Genomic DNA, 23,358 nt, shown 5'->3' on the forward strand with positions numbered 1-23,358 from the left:
ATAACGGCGTCTTTTTTCATCAATTCAACGTTAAAAAAGTACACAAACAAAAGAGGAAAAAGCAATGAAAAAGAAAGATTTCATTCCAAAAACAAATGTCTGTATTAAAATTGCCAAGTTACCCGCCTTGCGTAGAGAGAGAGAGAGAGAGAGAGAGAGAGAGAGAGAGAGAGAGAGAGAGAGAGAGAGAGAGAGAGAGAGAGAGACTGTTTGTTTTGCTTGCTCTTTCTTGGTTTACAGGAAGGGAAAAATGGAGATCCCCACCATCTTCTGTCTGCTGATCTCGTGTTTCACTATCCCTCCAACAGGTGAGCAACCTTTGATTTCTTTAGGGGTTTTAATTATCTGGGTTGCTTTCCTTTTCCATTTTTCCGTACGTGGGTTTTCGATGGAGTTCTACTGGTGTTAAGGCGTGGGCTGGTCGAGCTTATAATTAAGCACAAGCTCAGCTCATTCTATAATGAACGAGCTCGAACGAAGCTTTAACTTAGTCGAGCTTGAGTTATTGGGCCCATTGTGTACCCCTACGTTAGTCCATGTCTGCTGTACTAGTGAAATAAGAATGGATCATGTGATATCCCAAATCACCTCTCATGATGTTTTAACATCACCACCATCTGCTGCGTCCATGTAAAACTTTTTCGTTGTCTATCTCTATCCATGTTAAGCCAAAAAATTCATTTGCAAGGACATAGACTATTACCATCATATATATATTTATCAAAGATTAAGATCTCTCGATAAAAAAATATAAGGTTAGAGTCTGTCTTGGAACCATTCACTGCATACTTATCATTTTTTTAGGATATTTCAATGAAAAAACCAGAATCACAAACTGCACATTGGCTGGCCTCCGGTTGGTAAAACCCTTGAGGTCCCCTTTGCCCATCGGGAAGTACACCCAGCTTCAACCTTATGGCAAAGGAAGCAATCCATAGGTTTCAAACTTGTGACGTCCTGTCAACTTGGTGACATTCATACATTGCCCCTGCCAGATGAACTGCATATTTTTCATTATCAATTCATTAATCTAAACTTGGTTATTATATATTCTTGAAGCAATTTGGGGGTCTCGGGTGCCAAGGAAGAGGATACATGTGTGGACATTATTGGCATTACAGGCAGTGAAGATTGCACAGAGGCTGGGTCGGCCCGTTGCCCACCCCTAATAACGGGGTCTTTTTTCATCAATTCAACGTTAAAAAAGTACATGAACAAAAGAGGAAAAAACAATGAAAAAGAAAGATTTCCTTCCAAAAACAAATGTCTGTATTAAAATTGCCAAGTAACACGCCTTGCGCAGAGAGAGAGAAAGAGAGAGAGAGAGAGAGAGAGAGAGAGAGAGAGAGAGAGAGAGAGAGAGAGAGAGAGAGAGAGAGAGAGAGAGAGACTGTTTGTTTTGCTCGCCCTTTCTTGGTTTACATGAAGGAAAAAATGGAGATCCCCACCATCTTCGGTCTGCTGCTCTTGTGTTTCACTATCCCTCCAACAGGTGAGCAACCTTTGATTTCTTTAGGGGTTTTTACTATCTGAGTTGCTTTCCTTTTCCATTTTTTCGTACGTGGGTGTTCGATGGAGTTCTACTGGTGTTAAGGCATGGGCTCGTCGAGCTTATAATTAAGCACAAGCTCAGCTCATTCTATAATGAACGAGCTCGAACGAAGCTTTAACTTAGTCGAGCTTGAGTTATCGGGCCCGTTGTGTACCCCTACGTTAGTCCATGTCTACTGTACTAGTGAAATAAGAATGGATCAGGTGATATCCCAAATCACCTCTCATGACGTTTTAACATCACCACCATCTGCTGCGTCCATGTAAAACGTTTTCGATGTCTATCTCTATCCATGTTAAGCCAGAAAATTCAGCTGCAAGGACATAGACTGTTTCCATCATATATGTATTTATCAAAGATTAAGATCTCTTAGTAAAAATAATTAAGGATAGAGTCTGCTTGGAACCATTCACTGCATACTTATCATTTTTTTAGGATATTTCAATGAAAAAACCCGAATCACAAACTGCACATTGGCTGGCCTCCGGTTGGTAAAACCCTTGAGGTCCCCTTTGCCCATCGGGAAGTACACCCCACTTCAACCTTATGGCAAAGGACACAATCCATGGGTTTCAAACTTGTGACGTCCTGTGAACTTGGTGACATTCGTACATTGCCCCTGCTAGATGAACTGCATACTTTTCATTATAAATTCATTAATCTAAACTTGGTTATTATATATTCTTGAAGCAATTTGGGGGTCTCGAGTGCCAAGGAACAGGATACATGTGTGGACATTATTGGCATTACAGGCAACGAAGATTGCACAGAGGCTGGGTCAGCCCGTTGCCCACCCGTAATAACGGGGTCATTTTTCATCACTTGAACGTTAAAAAAGTACACGAACAAAGGAGGAAAAAGCAATGAAAAAGAAAGATTTCCTTCCAAAAACGAATGTCTGTATTAAAATTGCCAAGTAACACGCGTTGCGCAGAGAGAGAGAGAGAGAGAGAGAGAGAGAGAGAGAGAGAGAGAGAGACTGTTTATTTTGTGCGCTCTTTCTTGGTTTACAGGAAGGAAAAAATGAAGATCCCCACCATCTTCGGTCTGCTGCTCTTGTGTTTGACTATCCCTCCAACAGGTGAGCAACCTTTGATTTCTTTAGGGGCTTTTACTATCTAGGTTGCTTTCCTTTTCCATTTTTCCGTACGTGGGTGTTCAATGGAGTTCTACTGGTGTTAAGGCGTGGGCTGGTCGAGCTTATAATTAAGCACAAGCTCAACTCATTCTATAATGAACGAGCCCGAACGAAGCTTTAACTAAGTCGAGCTTGAGTTATTGGGTCTGTTGTGTACCCCTACGTCAGTCCATGTGTGTTGTACTAGTGAAATAAGAATGGATCAGGTGATATCCCAAATCACCTCTCATGATGTTTTAACATCACCACCCTCTGCTGCGTCCATGTAAAACTTTTTCGATGTCTATCTCTATCCTTGTTAAGCCAGAAAATTCAGCTGCAAGGACATAGATTGTTACCATCATATATGTATTTATCAAAGATTAAGATCTCTCAATAAAAAAAATTAAGGATAGAGTCTGTCTTGCAACCATTCACTGCATACTTATCATTTTTTTAGGATATTTCAATGAAAAACCCCGAATCACAAACTGCAAATTGGCTGGCCTCCGGTTGGTAAAACCCTTGAGGTCCCCTTTGCCCATCGGGAAGTACACCCAACTTCAACCTTATGGCAAAGGACACAATCCATGGGTTTCAAACTTGTGACGTCCTGTCAACTTGGTGACATTCATACGTTGCCCCTGCCAGATGAACTGCATACTTTTCATTATCAATTCATTAATCTAAACTTGGTTATTATATATTCTTGAAGCAATTTGGGGGTCTCGACTGCCAAGGAAGAGGATACATGTGTGGACATTATTGGCATTACAGGCAGCGAAGATTGCAGAGAGGCTGGGTCGGCCCTGTTGCCCACCCGTAATAACGGGGTCGTTTTTCATCACTTGAACGTTAAAAATGTACACGAACAAAAGAGGAAAAAGCAATGAAAAAGAAAGATTTCCTTCCAAAAACAAATGTCTGTATTAAAATTGCCAAGTAACACGCCTTGCGTAGAGAGAGAGAGAGAGAGAGAGAGAGAGAGAGAGAGAGAGAGAGAGAGAGAGAGAGAGAGAGAGTTTGTTTTGCTCACTCTTTCTTGGTTTACAGGAAGGAAAAAATAGAGATCCCCACCATCTTCGGTCTGTTGATCTCGTGTTTCACTATCCCTCCAACAGGTGATCAACCTTTGATTTCTTTAGGGGTTTTTACTATCTGGGTTGCTTTCCTTTTCCATTTTTCCGTACGTGGGTGTTCGATGGAGTTCTATTGGTGTTAAGGCGTGGGCTGGTCGAGCTTATAATTAAGCACAAGCTCAGCTCATTCTATAATGAACGAGCTCGAACGAAGCTTTAACTTAGTCGAGCTTGAGTTATTGGGCCCGTTGTGTACCCCTACGTCAGTCCATGTCTGCTGTACTAGTGAAATAAGAATGGATCACGTGATATCCCAAATCACCTCTCATGATGTTTTAACATCACCACCATCTGCTGTGTCCACGTAAAACTTTTTCATTGTCTATCTCTATCCATGTTAAGCCAGAAAATTCATTTGCAAGGACATAGACTATTACCATCATATATATATTTATCAAAGATTAAGATCTCTCGATAAAAAAAATTAAGGTTAGAGTCTGTCTTGGAACCATTCATTGCATACTTATCCTTTTTTTAGGATATTTCAATGAAAAAATCCGAATCACAAACTGCACATTGGCTGGCCTCCGTTTGGTAAAACACTTGAGGTCCCCTTTGCCCATCGGGAAGTACACCCAGCTTCAACCTTATGGCAAAGGACGCAATCCATGGGTTTCAAACTTGTGACGTCCTGTCAACTTGGTGACATTCATACATTGCCCCTGCCAGATGAACTGCATACTTTTCATTATCAATTCATTAATCTAAACTTGGTGATTATATATTCTTGAAGCAATTTGGGGGTCTCGGGTGCCAAGGAAGATGATACATGTGTGGACATTATTGGCATTACAGGCAGCGGAGATTGCACAGAGGCTGGGTCGGCCTGTTGCCGACCTCTAATAATGGGGTCTTTTTTCATCAATTCAACGTTAAAAAATACACGAACAAAAGATGAAAAAGCAATGAAAAAGAAAGATTTCCTTCCAAAAACAAATGTCTGTATTAAAATTGCCAAGTAACACGCCTTGCGCAGAGAGAGAGAGAGAGAGAGAGAGAGAGAGGGAGAGAGAGAGAGAGAGAGAGAGAGACTGTTTGTTTTGCTCGCTCTTTCTTGGTTTACAGGAAGGGAAAAATGGAGATCCCCACCATCTTCGGGCTGCTGCTCTTGTGTTTCACTATCCCTCCAATATGTGAGCAACCTTTGATTTCTTTAGGGGTTTTTACTATCTGGGTTGCTTTCCTTTTCCATTTTTCCGTATGTGGGTGTTCGATGGAGTTCTACTGGTGTTAAGGAGTGGGCTGGTCGAGCTTATAATTAAGCACAAGCTCAACTCATTCTATAATGAACGAGCTCGAACGAAGCTTTAACTTAGTCGAGCTTGAGTTATTGGGCCCGTTGTGTACCCCTACGTCAGTCCATGTCGTCTGTACTAGTGAAATAAGAATGGATCCGGTGATATCCCAAATCACCTCTCATGATGTTTTAACATCACCACCATCTGCTGCGTCCATGTAAAACTTTTTCGATGTCTATCTCTATCCTTGTTAAGCCAGAAAATTCAGCTGCAAGGACATAGACTGTTACCATCATATATGTGTTTATCAAAGATTAAGATCTCTAAATAAAAAAATTTAAGGATAGAGTCTGTCTTGGAACCATTCACTGCATACTTATCATTTTTTTAGGATATTTCAATGAAAAAACCCGAATCACAAACTGCACATTGCCTGGCCTCCGGTTGGTAAAACCCTTGAGGTCCCCTTTGCCCATCGGGAAGTACACCCAGCTTCAACCTTATGGCAAAGGACGCAATCCATGGGTTTCAAACTTGTGACGTCCTGTCAACTTGGTGACATTCATACATTGCCCCTGCCAGATGAACTGCATACTTTTCATTATCAATTCATTAATCTAAACTTGGTGATTATATATTCTTGAAGCAATTTGGAGGTCTCGGGTGCCAAGGAAGAGTTTACATGTGTGGACATTATTGGCATTACAGGCAGCGAAGATTGTACAGAGGATGGGTCGGCCTGTTGCCCACCCCTAATAATGGGGTCTTTTTTCATCAATTCAACGTTAAAAAATACACGAACAAAAGATGAAAAAGCATTGAAAAAGAAAGATTTCCTTCCAAAAACAAATGTCTGTATTAAAATTGCCAAGTAACACGCCTTGCTGAGAGAGAGAGAGAGAGAGAGAGAGAGAGAGAGAGAGAGAGAGAGAGAGAGAGAGAGAGAGAGAGAGAGAGAGAGAGAGAGAGAGAGAGACTGTTTGTTTTGCTCGCTCTTTCTTGGTTTACACGAAGGGAAAAATGGAGATCCCCACCATCTTCGGTCTGCTGCTCTTGTGTTTCACTATCCCTCCAATATGTGAGCAACCTTTGATTTCTTTAGGGGTTTTTACTATCTAGGTTGCTTTCCTTTTCCATTTTCCGTACGTGGGTGTTCGATGGAGTTCTACTGGTGTTAAGGCGTGGGCTGGTCGAGGTTATAATTAAGCACAAGCTCAACTCATTCTATAATGAACGAGCTCGAACGAAGCTTTAACTTAGTCGAGCTTGAGTTATTGGGCCCGTTGTGTACCCCTACGTCAGTCCATGTCGTCTGTACTAGTGAAATAAGAATGGATCAGGTGATATCCCAAATCACCTCTCATGATGTTTTAACATCACCACCATCTGCTGCGTCCATGTAAAACTTTTTCGATGTCTATCTCTATCCTTGTTAAGCCAGAAAATTCAGTTGCAAGGATATAGACTGTTACCATCATATATGTATTTATCAAAGATTAAGATCTCTTAATAAAAACAATTAAGGATAGAGTGTCTTGGAACCATTCACTGCATACTTAACATTTTTTTAGGATATTTCAATGAAAAAACCCGAATCACAAACTGCACATTGGCTGGCCTCCGGTTGGTAAAACCCTTGAGGTCCCCTTTGCCCATCGGGAAGTACACCCAACTTCAACCTTATGGCAAAGGACACAATCCATGGGTTTTAAACTTGTGACGTCCTGTCAACTTGGTGACATTCATACGTTGCCCCTGCCAGATGAACTACATACTTTTCATTATCAATTCATTAATCTAAACTTGGTTATTATATATTCTTCAAGCAATTTGGGGGTCTCGAGTGCCAAGGAAGAGGATACATGTGTGGACATTATTGGCATTACAGGCAGCGAAGATTGCAGAGAGGCTGGGTCGGCCCTGTTGCCCACCCGTAATAACGGGGTCGTTTTTCATCACTTGAACGTTAAAAATGTACACGAACAAAAGAGGAAAAAGCAATGAAAAAAAAAAGATTTCCTTTCAAAAACAAATGTCTGTATTAAAATTGCCAACACGCCTTGCGTAGAGAGAGAGAGAGAGAGAGAGAGAGAGAGAGAGAGAGAGAGAGACTGTTTGTTTTGCTCGCTATTTCTTGGTTTACAGGAAGGGAAAAATGGAGATCCCCACCATCTTCGGTCTGCTGCTCTTGTGTTTCACTATCCCTCTAACAGGTTAGCAACCTTTGATTTCTTTAGGGTTTTTTACCATCCGGGTTGCTTTACTTTTCCATTTTTTCCCTACGTGGGTGTTCCATGGAGTTCTACTGGTGTTAAGGCGTGGGCTGGTCGAGCTTATAATTAAGCACAAGCTCAGCTCATTCTATAATGAACGAGCTTGAACGAAGCTTTTACTTAGTCGAGCTTGAGTTATTGGGCCCGTTGTATACCCCTACGTCAGTCCATGTCTGCTGTACTAGTGAAATAAGAATTGATCAGGTGATATCCCAAATCACCTATCATGATGTTTTAACATTACCACCATCTGCTGCGTCCATGTAAAACTTTTTTGATGTCTATCTCTATCCGTGTTAAGCGAGAAAATTCAGCTGCAAGGACATAGACTGTTATCATCATATATGTATTTATCAAAGATTAAGATCTCTCAATAAAAACAATTAAGGATAGAGTATGTCTTGGAACCATTCACTGCATACTTATCATTTTTTTAGGATATTTCAATGAAAAAACCCGAATCACAAACTGCACATTGGCTGGCCTCGGGTTGGTAAAACCCTTGAGGTCCCCTTTGCCCATCGGGAAGTACACCCAGCTTCAACCTTATGGCAAAAGACGCAATCCATGGGTTTTAAACTTGTGACGTCCTGTCAACTTGGTGACATTCATACATTGCCCCTGCGAGATGAACTGCATACTTTTCATTATCAATTCTTTAATCTAAACTTGGTTATTATATATTCTTGAAGCAATTTGGGGGTTTCGGGTGCCAAGGAAGAGGATACATGTGTGGACATTATTGGCATTACAGGCAACGAAGATTGCACAGAGGCTGGGTCGGCCTGTTGCCCACCCCTAATAACGGGGTCTTTTTTCATCAATTCAACGTTAAAAAAGTACACAAACAAAAGAGGAAAAAGCAATGAAAAAGAAAGATTTCCTTCCAAAAACGAATGTCTGTATTAAAATTGCCAAGTAACACGCGTTGCGCAGAGAGAGAGAGAGAGAGAGACTGTTTGTTTTGTGCGCTCTTTCTTGGTTTACAAGACGGAAAAAATGAAGATCCTCACCATCTTCGGTCTGCTGCTCTTGTGTTTCACTATCCCTCCAACAGGTGAGCAACCTTTGATTTCTTTAGGGGTTTTTACTATCTAGGTTGCTTTCCTTTTCCATTTTTCCGTACGTGGGTGTTCAATGGAGTTCTACTGGTGTTAAGGCGTGGGCTGGTCGAGCTTATAATTAAGCACAAGCTCAACTCATTCTATAATGAACGAGCTCGAACGACGCTTTAACTTAGTCGAGCTTGAGTTATTGGGTCTGTTGTGTACCCCTATGTCAGTCCATGTCTGTTGTACTAGTGAAATAAGAATGGATCAGGTGATATCCCAAATCACCTATCATGATGTTTTAACATCACCACCATCTGCTGCGTCCATGTAAAACTTTTTCGATGTCTATCTCTATCCATGTTAAGCCAGAAAATTCAGCTGCAAGGACATAGACTGTTACCATCATATATGTATTTATCAAAGATTAAGATCTCTCAATAAAAAAAATTAAGGATAGAGTCTGTCTTGCAACCATTCACTGCATACTTATCATTTTTTTAGGATATTTCAATGAAAAAACCCGAATCACAAACTGCACATTGGATGGCCTCCGGTTGGTAAAACCCTTGAGGTCCCCTTTGCCCATTGGGAAGTACACCCAGCTTCAACCTTATGGCAATGGACGCAATCCATGGGTTTCAAACTTGTGACGTCCTGTCAACTTGGTGACATTCATACATTGCCCGTGCCAGATGAACTGCATACTTTTCATTATCAATTCGTTAATCTAAACTTGGTTATTATATATTCTTGAAGCAATTTGGGGGTCTCGGGTGCCAAGGAAGAGGATACATGTGTGGTCATTATTGGCATTACAGGCAGCGGAGATTGCACAGAGGCTGGGTCGGCCCGTTACCCACCCCTAATAACGGAGTCTTTTTCATCAATTCAACGTTAAAAAAGAACACGAACAAAAGAGGAAAAAGCAATGAAAAAGAAAGATTTCCTTCCAAAAACAAATGTTTGTATTAAAATTGCCAAGTAACACGCCTTGCGCAGAGAGAGAGAGAGAGAGAGAGAGAGAGAGAGAGAGAGAGAGAGAGAGAGAGAGAGAGAGACTGTTTGTTTTTGTAATAACCGCAAATTTTAAGCATTTATTTAAATAGTTCATAATATAAAATTTTATCACAATGTGATTTGGGCCCAGGATCCAAGTCGCGGATCCGGGACCCATAATGGGGTCTTTGCATATATATTTATCTCGTATAAACTTATATGTACTTATATAAGTGCAAAATGGCCAAGTAACACGCGTTGCACACACACACACAGAGAGAGAGAGAGAGAGAGAGAGAGAGAGAGAGAGAGAGAGAGAGAGAGAGAGAGAGAGAGAGAGAGACTGTTTGTTTTGCTCGCTCTTTCTTGGTTTACAGGAAAGGAAAAATGGAGATCCCCACCATCTTCGGTCTGCTGCTCTTGTGTTTCACTATCCCTCCAACAAGTGAGCAACCTTTGATTTCTTTTGGGGTTTTTACTATCTGGGTTGCTTTTCTTTTCCATTTTTCCGTACGTGGGTGTTCGATGGAGTTCTACTGGTGTTAAGGCGTGGGTTGGTCGAGCTTATAATTAAGCACAAGCTCAGCTCATTCTATAATGAACAAGCTCAAACGAAGCTTTAACTTAGTCGAGCTTGAGTTATTGGGCCCATTGTGTACCCCTACGTCAGTCCATGTCTGCTGTACTAGTGAAATAAGAATGGATCAGGTGATATCCCAAATCACCTCTCATGATGTTTTAACATCACCACCATCTGCTGCGTCCATGTAAAACTTTTTCGATGTCTATCTCTATCCATGTTAAGCCAGAAAATTCGGCTGCAAGGACATAGATTGTTACCATCATATATGTATTTATCAAAGATTAAGATCTCTCAATAAAAACAATTAAGGATAGAGTCTGTCTTGGAACCATTCACTGCATACTTATCATTTTTTTAGGATATTTCAATGAAAAAACCCGAATCACAAACTGCACATTGGCTGGCCTCCGGTTGGTAAAACCCTTGAGTTCCCCTTTGCCCATCGGGAAGTACACCCAGCTTCAACCTTATGGCAAAGGACGCAATCCATGGGTTTCAAACTTGTGACGTCCTGTCAACTTGGTGACATTCATACATTGCCCCTGCCAGATGAACTGCATACTTTTCATTATCAATTGATTAATCTAAACTTGGTGATTATATATTCTTGAAGCAATTTGGGGGTCTCGGGTGCCAAGGAAGATGATACATGTGTGGACATTATTGGCATTACAGGCAGCGGAGATTGCACAGAGGCTGGGTCGGCCTGTTGCTCACCCCTAATAATGGGGTCTTTTTTCATCAATTCAACGTTAAAAAATACACGAACAAAAGATGAAAAAGCAATGAAAAAGAAAGATTTCCTTCCAAAAACAAATGTCTGTATTAAAATTGCCAAGTAACACGCCTTGCGCAGAGAGAGAGAGAGAGAGAGAGAGAGAGAGAGAGAGAGAGAGACTGTTTGTTTTGCTCGCTCTTTCTTGGTTTACAGGAAGGGAAAAATGGAGATCCCCACCATCTTCGGTCTGCTGCTCTTGTGTTTCACTATCCCTCCAATATGTGAGCAACCTTTGATTTCTTTAGGGGTTTTTACTATCTGGGTTGCTTTTCTTTTCCATTTTTCCGTACGTGGGTGTTCGGTGGAGTTCTACTGGTGTTAAGGCGTGGGCTGGTCGAGCTTATAATTAAGCACAAGCTCAACTCATTCTATAATGAACGAGCTCGAACGAAGCTTTAACTTAGTCGAGCTTGAGTTATTGGGCCCGTTGTGTACCCCTACGTCAGTCCATGTCTGCTGTACTAGTGAAATAAGAATGGATCAGGTGATATCCCAAATCACCTCTCATGATGTTTTAACATCACCACCATCTGCTGCGTCCATGTAAAACTTTTTCGATGTCTATCTCTATCCTTGTTAAGCCAGAAAATTCAGCTGCAAGGACATAGACTGTTACCATCATATATGTTTTTATCAAAGATTAAGATCTCTAAATAAAAAAATTTAAGGATAGAGTCTGTCTTGGAACCATTCACTGCATACTTATCATTTTTTTAGGATATTTCAATGAAAAAACCCGAATCACAAACTGCACATTGGCTGGCCTCCGGTTGGTAAAACCCTTGAGGTCCCCTTTGCCCATCGGGAAGTACACCCAACTTCAACCTTATGGCAAATGACACAATCCATGGGTTTCAAACTTGTGACGTCCTGTCAACTTGGTGACATTCATACATTGCCCCTGCCAGATGAACTGCATATTTTTCATTATCAATTCATTAATCTAAACTTGGTTATTATATATTCTTGAAGCAATTTTGGGGGTCTCGGGTGCCAAGGAAGAGGATACATGTGTGGACATTATTGGCATTACAGGCAGTGAAGATTGCACAGAGGCTGGGTCGGCCCGTTGCCCACCCCTAATAACGGGGTCTTTTTTCATCAATTCAACGTTAAAAAAGTACACGAACAAAAGAGGAAAAAGCAATGAAAAAGAAAGATTTCCTTCCAAAAACAAATGTCTTTATTAAAATTGCCAAGTAACACGCCTTGCGCAGAGAGAGAGAGAGAGAGAGAGAGAGAGAAAGAGACTGTTTGTTTTTGTAATAACCGCAAATTTTAAGCATTTATTTAAATAGTTCATAATATAAAATTTTATCACAATGTGATTTGGGCCCGGGATCCAAGTCACGGATCCGGGACCCATAAAGGGGTCTTTACATATATATTTATCTCGTATAAACTTATATGTACTTATATACGTGCAAAATTTTTATTTTAGCGAATTATTCAAGTGATAGCTATGTGTATAATGCATAAATGGGCTTGGGATCCACATTCCGGATCCAAGACCCATTGAGGATCCTTATGGGTATAGGTAAAATACCCTATATATACGTTTAAATATATATAAAAATATATATTATACGAGTATTTTTAGGGAATCCACGATTGGATCCATTTGGATCCAATTCGTGGATCCATATCGAGTGGAAGGCGTGGGTCCAGTCTCGCGGCCGGGTTTGGATCCCGAGTCGCAGGTCGCAGACCTGGACCCGGCCCTCTCGTGAAAAAAAAAAAAAACTTTTAAGGCTACTCGGGTTGCCCGGTAAAAACGATAGGGGTAGGGTTCAGAGTGAACCCTAACCCCCGCTGGGCGAAATCGCAAAGGGGAGGGGCGCTGGGGTGTAGCCGTCGGGTGATTGGAAGGGGGAGCTCCTTCCTTTTCGGGAGACCCCCTTCTACAAAAGGGGCCTCCCTGTTCCTTCTCTCTCCCTATCCCTCTCAGCCTGAGCTCGGCAGTGGCGACACCGGCTCTCTCCCATCGTTCCTCCATCCCTCTCGAACCCTTCGCGGCGGCAGCCACCATCAACATTTCCGGAGTCGGAGACCCTCCACCCGCGGCAGTCACCTCCTCCCCCCACCTAAGAAGGTAGGAACCCTGTCTTTCTCCCTCTTCCCTGTGTTTTCTCGGCTAGCTGCCGACGACACTCTCTCAAACCCCCACCTAAGAAGCCGGTGACTTCCGTGCTTTCCCGATCGTGCCTTCACGGCGGTAGGAGCAGCGAGAGCAATCAGACCGCCTCCTCTTAGTAGCAGCCCCGAACGTCGAAAGAGGTACGGGTTTTTCTTTTGATTTAAGTGAGGAAAAAGAACATGGATCATATTTCCATGAAGTATTTTAGTGTAAAACCATGTGGGTGAGTAAATCTAAGCATTTACTCTACAATGCATGGATGAAATCCATGTGTTTCATGGTCCTTTTTTTTTTAAGGTTATTTGAAACAACGTACGTATGGATGCATTCTTATAGTAAAACAGAATTTTTATCTATGAAAAATATGGATTGTCATGTGTGTGCCCCATGGTGATGTCAATTTTCTTTGAAGAACCCATGTTATGGATTAGTAAGACATGTAAATCTGGAAATAAAGCCAAAAACGTGGTTGAACGTATGTTTATGACTGATATTTATTTCATGACATGGTTATGAACTTTGTAAATATGTGTATACTTGAGTTATGTGAGCATACATGTTGTTCTGGATTTTTTTTTTTAATTTCTGTTAGTATGCTCTCAGCAACAAAAAAGAAGAAGAGCGGATGTGGGTTGTTGGCCGCAGGGGGGGGGTGCTTGGCAGCCCAACCAAGCTGGGCTTGGTTGGGGTAGCTGTCGGGCCAGCCCGTTGGCAGACTTGGTGCAGGCCTGACAGACCAGCCGGACCAGCCAATCGGCTAGCAAGCCTGGCAGGCCAGGCCAAGTCAGCCAGTTGGCTTGGGTAGTTTAAAAAAAAAAGGGCTTTTGTTGGTGTGGGGTTGGTTGTGTGCCAAACCCAGCTGATAGGGTTGGCTGGGTCATTGCTTCTCAAATAAGACTACATTATACCTGTGTTAGTCCAGCTTTGCATGGTTATATAGATTTTTTTTATACTCATGTGTAAGTGGTCATTTGCTTCATAATTGTTAAATTTCTTAGTAGCATAATTGATTAATGTCATGCATCCAGTCATACCTATTTACAAGGTGATTAAGAGGCATATGGACGTGCAAAGATTGTTAGGCATACACCCATGTAATCTGTATGACCCAAACGTTATGGGTGTTATCATAATTTAGCTAAACATGTAAATGTTTTCGGTTGTTATTGTACAGGCTGTTTTCCAAGGCTTAAACTAAATATTTTAGGCTGAGTTAAATTAGCTTGTGTAAGGTTCAGTTCATCTTGAAATTTTCATATTTATGCTTACCTGATATTCAGACCTATGTGTGTAAGAGCATGATATGTTTTGTTTTCCTGCATTTCACACATTAAGCTAAAATCAAAGTATTTGCTGCAAAGCTACATCTTATGCATATCGTACACTAACTTGATGTATTGACACGTGCACCACCACTTGAAGGATTCACATGCTGATTAAGATGTGTAATTTCATCAAAGTGTGTATGTGACATGAACATGTATGTTAAAGCATGCATTGACATGAATGCATAGGCTAAATAAAATCATACATGGGATATGAGCATGTGTATGGAATGAAAGCATGAAATTTAAATTAAAGTTGTGAACTCATGCACATGTATATGTATGTTATTGTTTCATGCACACCTTTAAATTATCCTAAATGAATGTGCATTGAGAAGCATAGAAAAGAATTCATAATGGCCTGTTATTCATGATTTTTGCATGTCAATGCATTGATAATCAAATGGGTCATCATGTGAGCATTGAGCATGCGTTGCTCTTTATTGTTGTATGCATTGTAAAAAAAAATAAATCAAATGTGATATTATTGTTTTACTGCACTGTTCTATGTTGTCACGGGCTGTGGTCCCGTGAAAAGCTTAGCATGCTGATGTGCAAGCTTATGTTATTAATTCTGCATGTTAATTTACAAATGTAAAAGAGATGAATTAATAATCAGATAAAAGAAAGTAAAGAACAGTGTAATTCATTTTCTCCTTGATGTCCCTGCTTTAGCGTGAGAATCTTGGATATTGCGGTGTGGGGAAACCGTGAGGATACAAAAACTCAGTGTGCGTTGTTGCCCCTGAACACGATATTGAGGTTCTTCTCCTCGCCACGGTTTAGGGAGAGTCCGCCACTTTTCCTGGGGGTGGTGTGTTTTGACACAGTTGTTGTTGTTGTTTTGGTATACCAATAAAGTGGCGTCAGTGGATGCTGTTTTCCCTGGTGTCCCCGACATTGGATGCTGTTTTCCAATGTTCCGATGGATGGTGCTGTTTCTTGATATCGGTCGAGGGCTAAGTGTGGAACCCAGTAATAAAATACAAATTGTGTGTTAAGCTACTCCGGAAACCCTACTTGACCTCGGGAATCGTACCCGTTTGGTGTATCCGCGGGCAATGGTAAATTAAAAAGAGGAATTTAAAGATTGTGTGCATTTAATAGGACATGCATTTTAAAAGAGGGAAGCTTAAATGAAAGATAATAAAGGGGGTTCATGCATTGCACATAAATTATACATAATTCTTGCTATGCATTAAATCATGCATGTTCATCTGTTCCTTGGTTGTTATATGTTGATCATTGCATGATGTTGATCTCTTTTGCATTTAATTGCCCTATTGATTAAATTGTGATCAATGTTACTTATTTCGTGTTTCCTCATGCTTAATGTTTAGCTTAATTCTGCATGAATGGTTAATTGTCTTATGAATTGATTATAACTGTATTCATCAAAATATTACATGGATCTTATTTATGTTATTTTTCTTAATTGATTCATTAGAGAATTCTGTACGCAGAATTCTTCGGATTTCTGACCCTTTTCTTTTATTGTTTTTTCCCAGACACAGGTGATCAGTGAAATTGACTCGCTTCTGAGGGGATATGAGGGTCACAATTGCTTCATACGGCTTCACTTACGGACAGAGTGGCTCTACTTTTGTTTTCTTTTAGTTCTTCTTATTTTCCTGCAAGTTGTTATTTCACTTTTGACATTGAGTATGAGACTCTTAATGATTCATTAATAAAAGAGTTTAGTTGGTTGGTTATGGATGATAAATGTAAGTTTGTTTGTGGTGTGTGGTTATCCAACTGAAATTGGAACTGTAAGGACCCCAGGTCTCTGGGAAGTTTTCTGCAACTCTTAGAAAAAAAAATTCCGCATTTTTCAAAGGTATGAGTTGGGGTCGTTACAGTTTTGCTCGCTCTTTCTTGGTTTACAGGAAGGGAAAAATGAAGATCCCCACCATCTTCGGTCTGCTGCTCTTGTGTTTCACTATCCCTCCAACAGGTGAGCAACCTTTGATTTCTTTAGGGGTTTTTACTATCTAGGTTGCTTTCCTTTTCCATTTTTCCGTACGTGGGTGTTCGATGGAGTTCTACTGGTGTTAAGGCGTGGGTTGGTCGAGCTTATAATTAAGCACAAGCTCAGCTCATTCTATAATGAACGAGCTCGAACGAAGTTTTAACTTAGTCGAGCTTGAGTTATTGGCCCGTTGTGTACCCCTACGTCAGTCCATGTCTGCTGTACTAGTGAAATAAGAATGGATCAGGTGATATCCCAAATCACCTCTCATGATGTTTTAACATCACCACCATCTGCTGCGTCCATGTAAAACTTTTTCGATGTCTATCTCTATCCATGTTAAGCCAAAAAATTCAGCTGCAAGGACATAGACTGTTACCATCATATATGTATTTATCAAAGATTAAGATCTCTCAATAAAAACAATTAAGGATAGAGTCTGTCTTGGAACCATTCACTGCATACTTATCATTTTTTTAGGATATTTCAATGAAAAAACCCGAATCACAAACTGCACATTGCCTGGCCTCTGGTTGGTAAAACCCTTGAGATCCCCTTTGCCCATCGGGAAGTACACCCAGCTTCAACCTTATGGCAAAGGATGCAATCCATGGGTTTCAAACTTGTGACGTCCTGTCAACTTGGTGACATTCATACATTGCCCTTGCCAGATGAATTGCATACTTTTCATTATCAATTCATTAATCTAAACTTGGTTATTATATATTCTTGAAGCAATTTGGGGGTCTCGGGTGCCAAGGAAGAGGATACATGTGTGGACATTATTGGCATTACAGGCAGCGAAGATTGCACAGAGCCTGTGTGCATGGATGTTTGTTGCGCCAATCACTCAGGCGACTTTTGAGCATTATACATGCTCGCGTTTGAGTTCGTAATTTTCTTTTAATTCTAAAATTCTATTTCAAGTTCAACTTTGAATTTGAAATTGAAATTTGATTTTTAATATCCAAGTCACATTTTAATTTAAATGTGATCTTTGAAATTAAATTTGAATTTTAGCATGCAAGTTAAAATTTGTCTTCAAACTTTGACTAAATAGTTTTCAACCGATGATGTTGGTCTCACAATGCTCTATATTCATTGTGACGCTTTGGGGTTCCACGTAGAGCTAGATTAGAGGTCGTTGTACTGAGCTGTTGGATGGATAGTAACAATGTTGAATTGAGAGGAAGTGTTGGGTGGATTGTCCAGATTTTAGTAGAGCAACACTCAAACCAACATTTCATTTTGAATTAAAATCTAAATTTGAATTGACCAAAATTTGAATTAATTGTAATTAGATCAGTCAATTAACTCTTGATATGAGATGATTCACTTAGATGAATCTATTCATCTTTTGTGATAATGATAAAGACCAAAAAGAGTCATGAATATGAATAAAAGTCAAGTAGGTTAAGTGGGTCGAGCTACCATTGTTGTAGCTAAGTGGGATATGTGAACTTTGGTGTATGCTTATAAAAATGATTTCAAGTCCAATTTGATTTGATTCAATAGAAACAAGATGGTGATGGTTTACATCATGTAACAAACACATGTATATATGATAGGTGCTGATAAATGCATAAAAAATTTAAAAAAATTTAAATTTTCATGAGAATTTGACCGCCATCATGTTGTAGTTTTAAACTATGCTTATAACTTCTATCAATCATTCAGTTGTCTTGTATACTCATTTGTTTCATTTCCATGGATAAGAAGGCTTTTTCATGGAAAAGAGTATGAGTTTCTTAAGGGGGCATTTGTTTCATGGTCTTTTCTTTGAAAGAGACCTCTTTCATAGGAAAGCGAGCCTCTTTCCTAAAGAAGTTGAAATAAGCATCTCACTAAGAAATAAGTGAGGAGGCACATGATAAATGCAAACATATTTCCTTTCAAAATGAGCTTACCCTTCCTATGGAGAATAATATTTCCCTCCTGAGCATGCCTTTGGCTTATCTTCGGCGGTGTATAACAAACACCTCTTACTAGAGGTTGAGTATCTTTGCCAGTTATTATGCTTGTGGCTATAGGGGTATTCACGTTTGACATATTCTTGGCTGGCCGGGTCGGCTTGGCCTACCCGGTCGCCTGGCCCGTTGCCCACCCCTAATAACAGGGTCTTGTTTAGTATTAAAATTGCCATACTTAGAACTAAAACCATCCTTGAGCGTGCACACACACACACACATATATATATATATATATATATATATATATATATATATATATATATATAGAGAGAGAGAGAGAGAGAGAGAGAGAGAGAGAGAGAGAGTCTATGGCCTCTGCAATACACCTTCTTGGTCTTCCGAGAAGGGAAGAAATCAAAATGGGGATTCCCACCATCTTGGGTCTGCATGTGTTTGTTCTGCTCATTTGTTTCACTGTCACTTCAACGGGTAAGCACCCAACTCCAAATCTTCGCTTTTGATTTCTTTAGGCGGTTTTACCATCTGGGTTGTTTTCCTTTTCCTTTTTTCTGACTCGGAATTCATGGTGGTTGATTCTCATGATTTTTTTGTATGTATTCGATGGAGTTTTAGACAGAGAGAACTTTTTTTTTGTTCTCCAAAATTTTCTTTTCGGAGTTCTCGTGGGTGTTGAATCAACATGCTAGGAAAAAGAAGAGAGGAAGATGCCAAGAGGAGGAGTTCGCATTTTGGGTTTATAAATTGGAATTATGCTCTAAGAAGTCGGATTGTGGGGATTGGATATTGTGTAGAAGTCAGAAGTTTGGTTTTTTGACCTATTCTTTTTGACAAATTTATGAGTTAATGTAATAGCAGGATTTTGAATTTTGGTTGCCTGAAGATGTTGAAGTGAATTCTGTTTTATTGATGCAAGGGAGAATTTTTGTACTTTTTTCTCTTTTTTAGGTGTTCAAGGATGTGAAAGTATAATTTTTTTTCTTTTTTTTTTCTGCCTTATGGGAACTAGAAAATTGGGTCTTTGCATTTTGGAATTATTTGAAAAATGTTGTTTTCCTTTATTGATTTGATCTGTCAGGGGTTGAAAGTATCAAGAAGTGTTAGATAAATGTATCATTGGTGTGTATGTGTGTAAGTATGTGTATACATATAGGAATATGTATATGTGTATATATATATCTTCATACATATAGTATGTATATTTATATATATAATATATATTCAACTTAGTCAACCTATGTTGACTAAGCCTTTGGTCAACTTAGGTTGACTTTGTTCTAGCCGTTGGACTAGCTCCAATGGTTAGAGGGCCTTTTTCTTTCCTTTAATGTCTCTCTTCTCCCTTATTTTATCTATAAATTTGGGTGATTTTGTGCCTTTAAGGTGATAGAGTGATGAGTAGTTTCTTAGGTTTTTTGTGTAAGTGTTTTGTAGTCTCTTTTGTATTATTTGAATTTCATCTTTAATGAAATGATTTATTTTTAAGTCTTGTGTTTTATGGGTATTTCTATTGTAAATGTGTGTTTAGCTACATTGTATTCTTGGCCCATGAGACACATTCCGGAGTGCATTTAGATCCGTGTCATTTCATGACAAGAAGATTAGAAAACTAAGTGACATTTAGAACATCAAAAGAAATTTTTTGACATATTTTGCAGTTGATATGTAGGATTAACAGGCAATGAGCCTATCTTATTCACGGTTATGGATTGAGATTTGGTGAAAACCAATCTATCTTTTGTTGGGCTTCAACTATGAATAACTTTTCTTTTTCTTCATTTTGCAAATTACACCATTTGGTTTCCTGCATGCAGAAGCTTATGATCCACTTGATCCAAATGGGAATATCACAATAAAATGGGATATTAAAGAATGGACCCCAGATGGATATAATGTAAGTACAAACTGAAACTGAAGTGTTTCCCTCATATATTTTTTTTCATTACATGGAAGAACAAAGCTTATAAAAAAACAAACGAAAATATAACAAAAAATAAAAATTGGATTTTGGTCACTGTTTTATGAATTGCCACAATGGTAAAGGAAGAAGTGTGTGCCTTTGTTTGAATACTTCTCATGCATTCACCCAACTAGATTTTTTATCAATGATGTCACCAACAGGCCATAGTCACGATTTTCAATTTCCAACAATACCGTCATATTCAGGCGCCTGGATGGACACTTGGATGGGCATGGGCAAGGAAGGAGGTCATCTGGAACATGGTGGGAGCTCAAGCGACAGATCAAGGAGACTGCTCAAGATTCAAAGGAAATACCCCACCACATTGTTGCAAAAAGGATCCAACTATTGTAGATCTCCTACCAGGGACGCCTTATAACCAGCAGGTAGCCAACTGCTGCAGAGGTGGGGTGATTAGCTCAATGGTTCAGGATCCAGCCACTTCAGTCAGTTCCTTTCTTATAGCTGTGGGTTCTGCTGGGACTAGCAGCAAAACCGTAAAAGTGCCACTGAATTTCACACTCAGATCACCTGGTCCTGGCTATACTTGTGGCCCAGCAAAGAAAGGGAAGCCTAGTGTATTCTTAACGCAGGATGGAAGAAGAGTAACTCGAGCTCTGAGTAAGTTGATTTACGAAGTCGAATATTTCTGAACACAAGACTGGTCTTGTTTCAAGCTCGCAACCTACACATCATTATTTATTAGTTTGTGCTAATTATCTCAACAGAAGCTAATATTTGAATCACTTCAATATCTTTGCAGTGACATGGAATGTTACATGTACTTACTCTCAGTTTCTTGCTCAGAAGGCCCCCACATGTTGTGTGTCACTTTCTTCCTTTTATAATGACACTATTGTTCCTTGCCCAACTTGCACATGTGGTTGTCAGAACAATATAAGTCAACCGGGGAGCTGTGTAATGTATGCATAGTAATTCTCTGTTGTTTGCACATATCATGTTTATTTTACTGTGGTTGGATCTGATTTAGTTCTGTATGATTTTTCGTACAGGGGGAATTCACCATATCTGGCTTCTGCAATTGCAAGTGGGGGAAAGAATAACTACAATCCTTTGGTTCAATGTACAAGCCACATGTGTCCTATCCGGGTGCATTGGCATGTTAAGCTGAATTACAAGGAATATTGGCGAGTGAAAATCTCAATCACCAGTTTCAACTACAGGATGAATTACACACAGTGGAACCTTGTTGTCCAGCACCCAAATTTTGACAATCTCACACAGATTTTCAGCTTCAATTACAAGTCACTGTCTCCTTATGGAGCACTAAGTGAGTTAGTTGATGATTTTTTCTGGAATTGTTAGAATTCCTTCACCATGCAGTATGTCATGGTCTGTTTTGAATATGGAGGGTGAATGTTTTACTCAATGTCCTGATAATTTGCAACTGCTTATCAATAGCTAGATTTTGCAAATGAAGGTGATTTGACAGAACTTCTGAAAGAATTTGAACCAGAAATGGTTACAACGATGTTGAAAACACAAAATTTAGTTCTCTCAAACTCTTTGCACCATTTGGTGATTGCAAATTTTGTTTTCTCCTGTAACATATATACTTGTCTTTTCAACTAAAAATTTTTATCCTCGACTTCTTCCTGTTCTGTCTCTCGTCAGTTCTTTCATACTGTTTATGCTCTGGGTTTCTGGTGTTGATTTTTTTATTTATTTGTATTGCCACATTCTTTACATTCAGATGATACGGCCATGCTCTGGGGGATCAAGTACTACAATGACCTACTTATGGATGCTGGGCCACTTGGGAATGTGCAATCAGAGCTGCTCTTCCAGAAGGACCCAACAACATTTACTTTCAAGCAAGGATGGGCCTTCCCTCGCCGCATATACTTCAATGGCGATAATTGTGTCTTGCCGCCACCAGATGCTTACCCATGGCTGCCAAATTCCACCCCTCAACAACAATTTTTATCAATTGTGCAGATAATTATTTGCATGATATGGCTGTTATTCTTGATACCTCTCATGTAATATTGATATTTCCACCAGTTATCATATCCACCTTGGAGTTTCTTTTGGATTCTTCAAGGAATAATAGAGAATTCAGATTGGGCACAAACTTTTCTTCTGTTGAGTAGTCAGGCTGAGTGCCATACAAATAACATATTGCATAGGCCTCCCCCAAGCCTGAACCAAGTATACAACCGACCGAGTTTTAACCGGGACCCAAAACATTCACCCAAACTTGGCCCATGGCAGACTGGGTCGGCTCGTTGCCCACCCCTAATAACAGGGTCTTGTTTACAACTAAATATCATCAATTCATCGTTAAAAAAGTACATGAACAAAAGAGAAAAAAGCAAGGAAAAAGAAAGTTTTCTTTCCAAACACGGAAACAAATGGTAGTATTAAAATTGTCAATTAAAACCAGCCTTGCGCAGAGAGAGAGAGAGAGACTTTGTTTGTTCTGCTCCTTGGTCTTTTAGGAAGGGAAGGAATCAAAATAGAGATTCCCACCATCTTCGGTTTGCATGTGTTTGTTCTGCTCCTCTGTTTCACTATCACTCAACAGGTGAGCACCCAACTTCAAATCTTCGTTTTTTATTTCTTTATGCGGTTTTACCATCTGGGTTGTTTTCCTTTTCCTTTTTTCGGACTCGAAATTCATGGTGGTTGATCCTCATGGTTTTTCTGTATGTGGGTGTTCGATGAAATTTTAGATAGAGAACATATTTTTTTGTTCTAATTTTTTTTTTTGGGAGTTCTCGTTTGTGTTGAATCAACATGCTGGCAAAATTAATAAAATGGGACCAAACCCATGCATGTTTTGTAGCTAAAGAGAACTTTATAATTCGGACCAAACCCAAAATCAATTTGGGTTTTGGGCTGTCGTTCTCAGACTTGAAGCATCAAGCCTACATTGATAACTTGAGCTTTGTACATCCTAGCTTGTAGAGGTCATTCTTTCTAGGTGCTTATGCTTTTCTGAACCAAGTTATGTCCAAGTAAGGCTACACATGAGCCAAGCTTGAGCCTTGACTGCTTAAGCTTGGCTCATGTATTATAAATCCAGGCTCGATCTGACGCAAGCTTGAGTTTTGGATGTTCAAGCTCAGCTCAGCTAAAAACACATGAAGGAGAGGGGTGGGGGATCAGACCCTTGACCTCTTCTTGATAAGCACAAAGGGAAACCACTACTCGAAGGCCAGTTATTATGATAACTTCTACTGGTGTTAAGGCTTGGGCCGGTCGAGCTTATAATTAAGCACAAGCTCAACTCATTCTATAATGAACGAGCTTGAACGAAGCTTTAACTTAGTCGAGCTTGAGTTATT

At 39.8% G+C, this 23,358-nt stretch overlaps 1 protein-coding gene across 1 annotated transcript; it reads left to right on the plus strand.

The window, feature by feature from the left end:
* The first annotated feature begins 12,732 nt into the window (after positions 1-12,732).
* LOC149843929 (COBRA-like protein 1) lies at positions 12,733-22,142 on the plus strand. Its single transcript, XM_090000171.1, has 7 exons — positions 12,733-12,820; positions 16,077-16,144; positions 19,902-19,981; positions 20,254-20,668; positions 20,811-20,970; positions 21,061-21,338; positions 21,762-22,142. The coding sequence occupies exons 2-7, from the start codon at positions 16,087-16,089 to the stop codon at positions 22,052-22,054; spliced, it is 1,284 nt and encodes a 427-aa protein (XP_089856297.1). The 5' UTR covers positions 12,733-12,820; positions 16,077-16,086; the 3' UTR covers positions 22,055-22,142.
* The last annotated feature ends 1,216 nt before the right edge of the window (positions 22,143-23,358 follow it).

This window comes from Nuphar pumila, chromosome 3 (assembly GCF_984573655.1).
Source record: "Nuphar pumila chromosome 3, dmNupPumi1.hap1.1, whole genome shotgun sequence".
Classification (NCBI taxonomy): domain Eukaryota; kingdom Viridiplantae; phylum Streptophyta; class Magnoliopsida; order Nymphaeales; family Nymphaeaceae; genus Nuphar; species Nuphar pumila.

What these genes read in the sequence shown, in the direction of transcription:
- LOC149843929 (XM_090000171.1), top strand. Translation starts at nt 16,087, where the DNA reads ATGAAGATCCCCACCATCTTCGGTCTGCTGCTCTTGTGTTTCACTATC. An exon ending in AAGAGTAACTCGAGCTCTGA is followed by an intron (nt 20,669 to 20,810) that starts GTAAGTTGATTT and finishes ATATCTTTGCAG; the next exon opens with TGACATGGAATGTTACATGT. An exon ending in CAACCGGGGAGCTGTGTAAT is followed by an intron (nt 20,971 to 21,060) that starts GTATGCATAGTA and finishes TTTTTCGTACAG; the next exon opens with GGGGAATTCACCATATCTGG.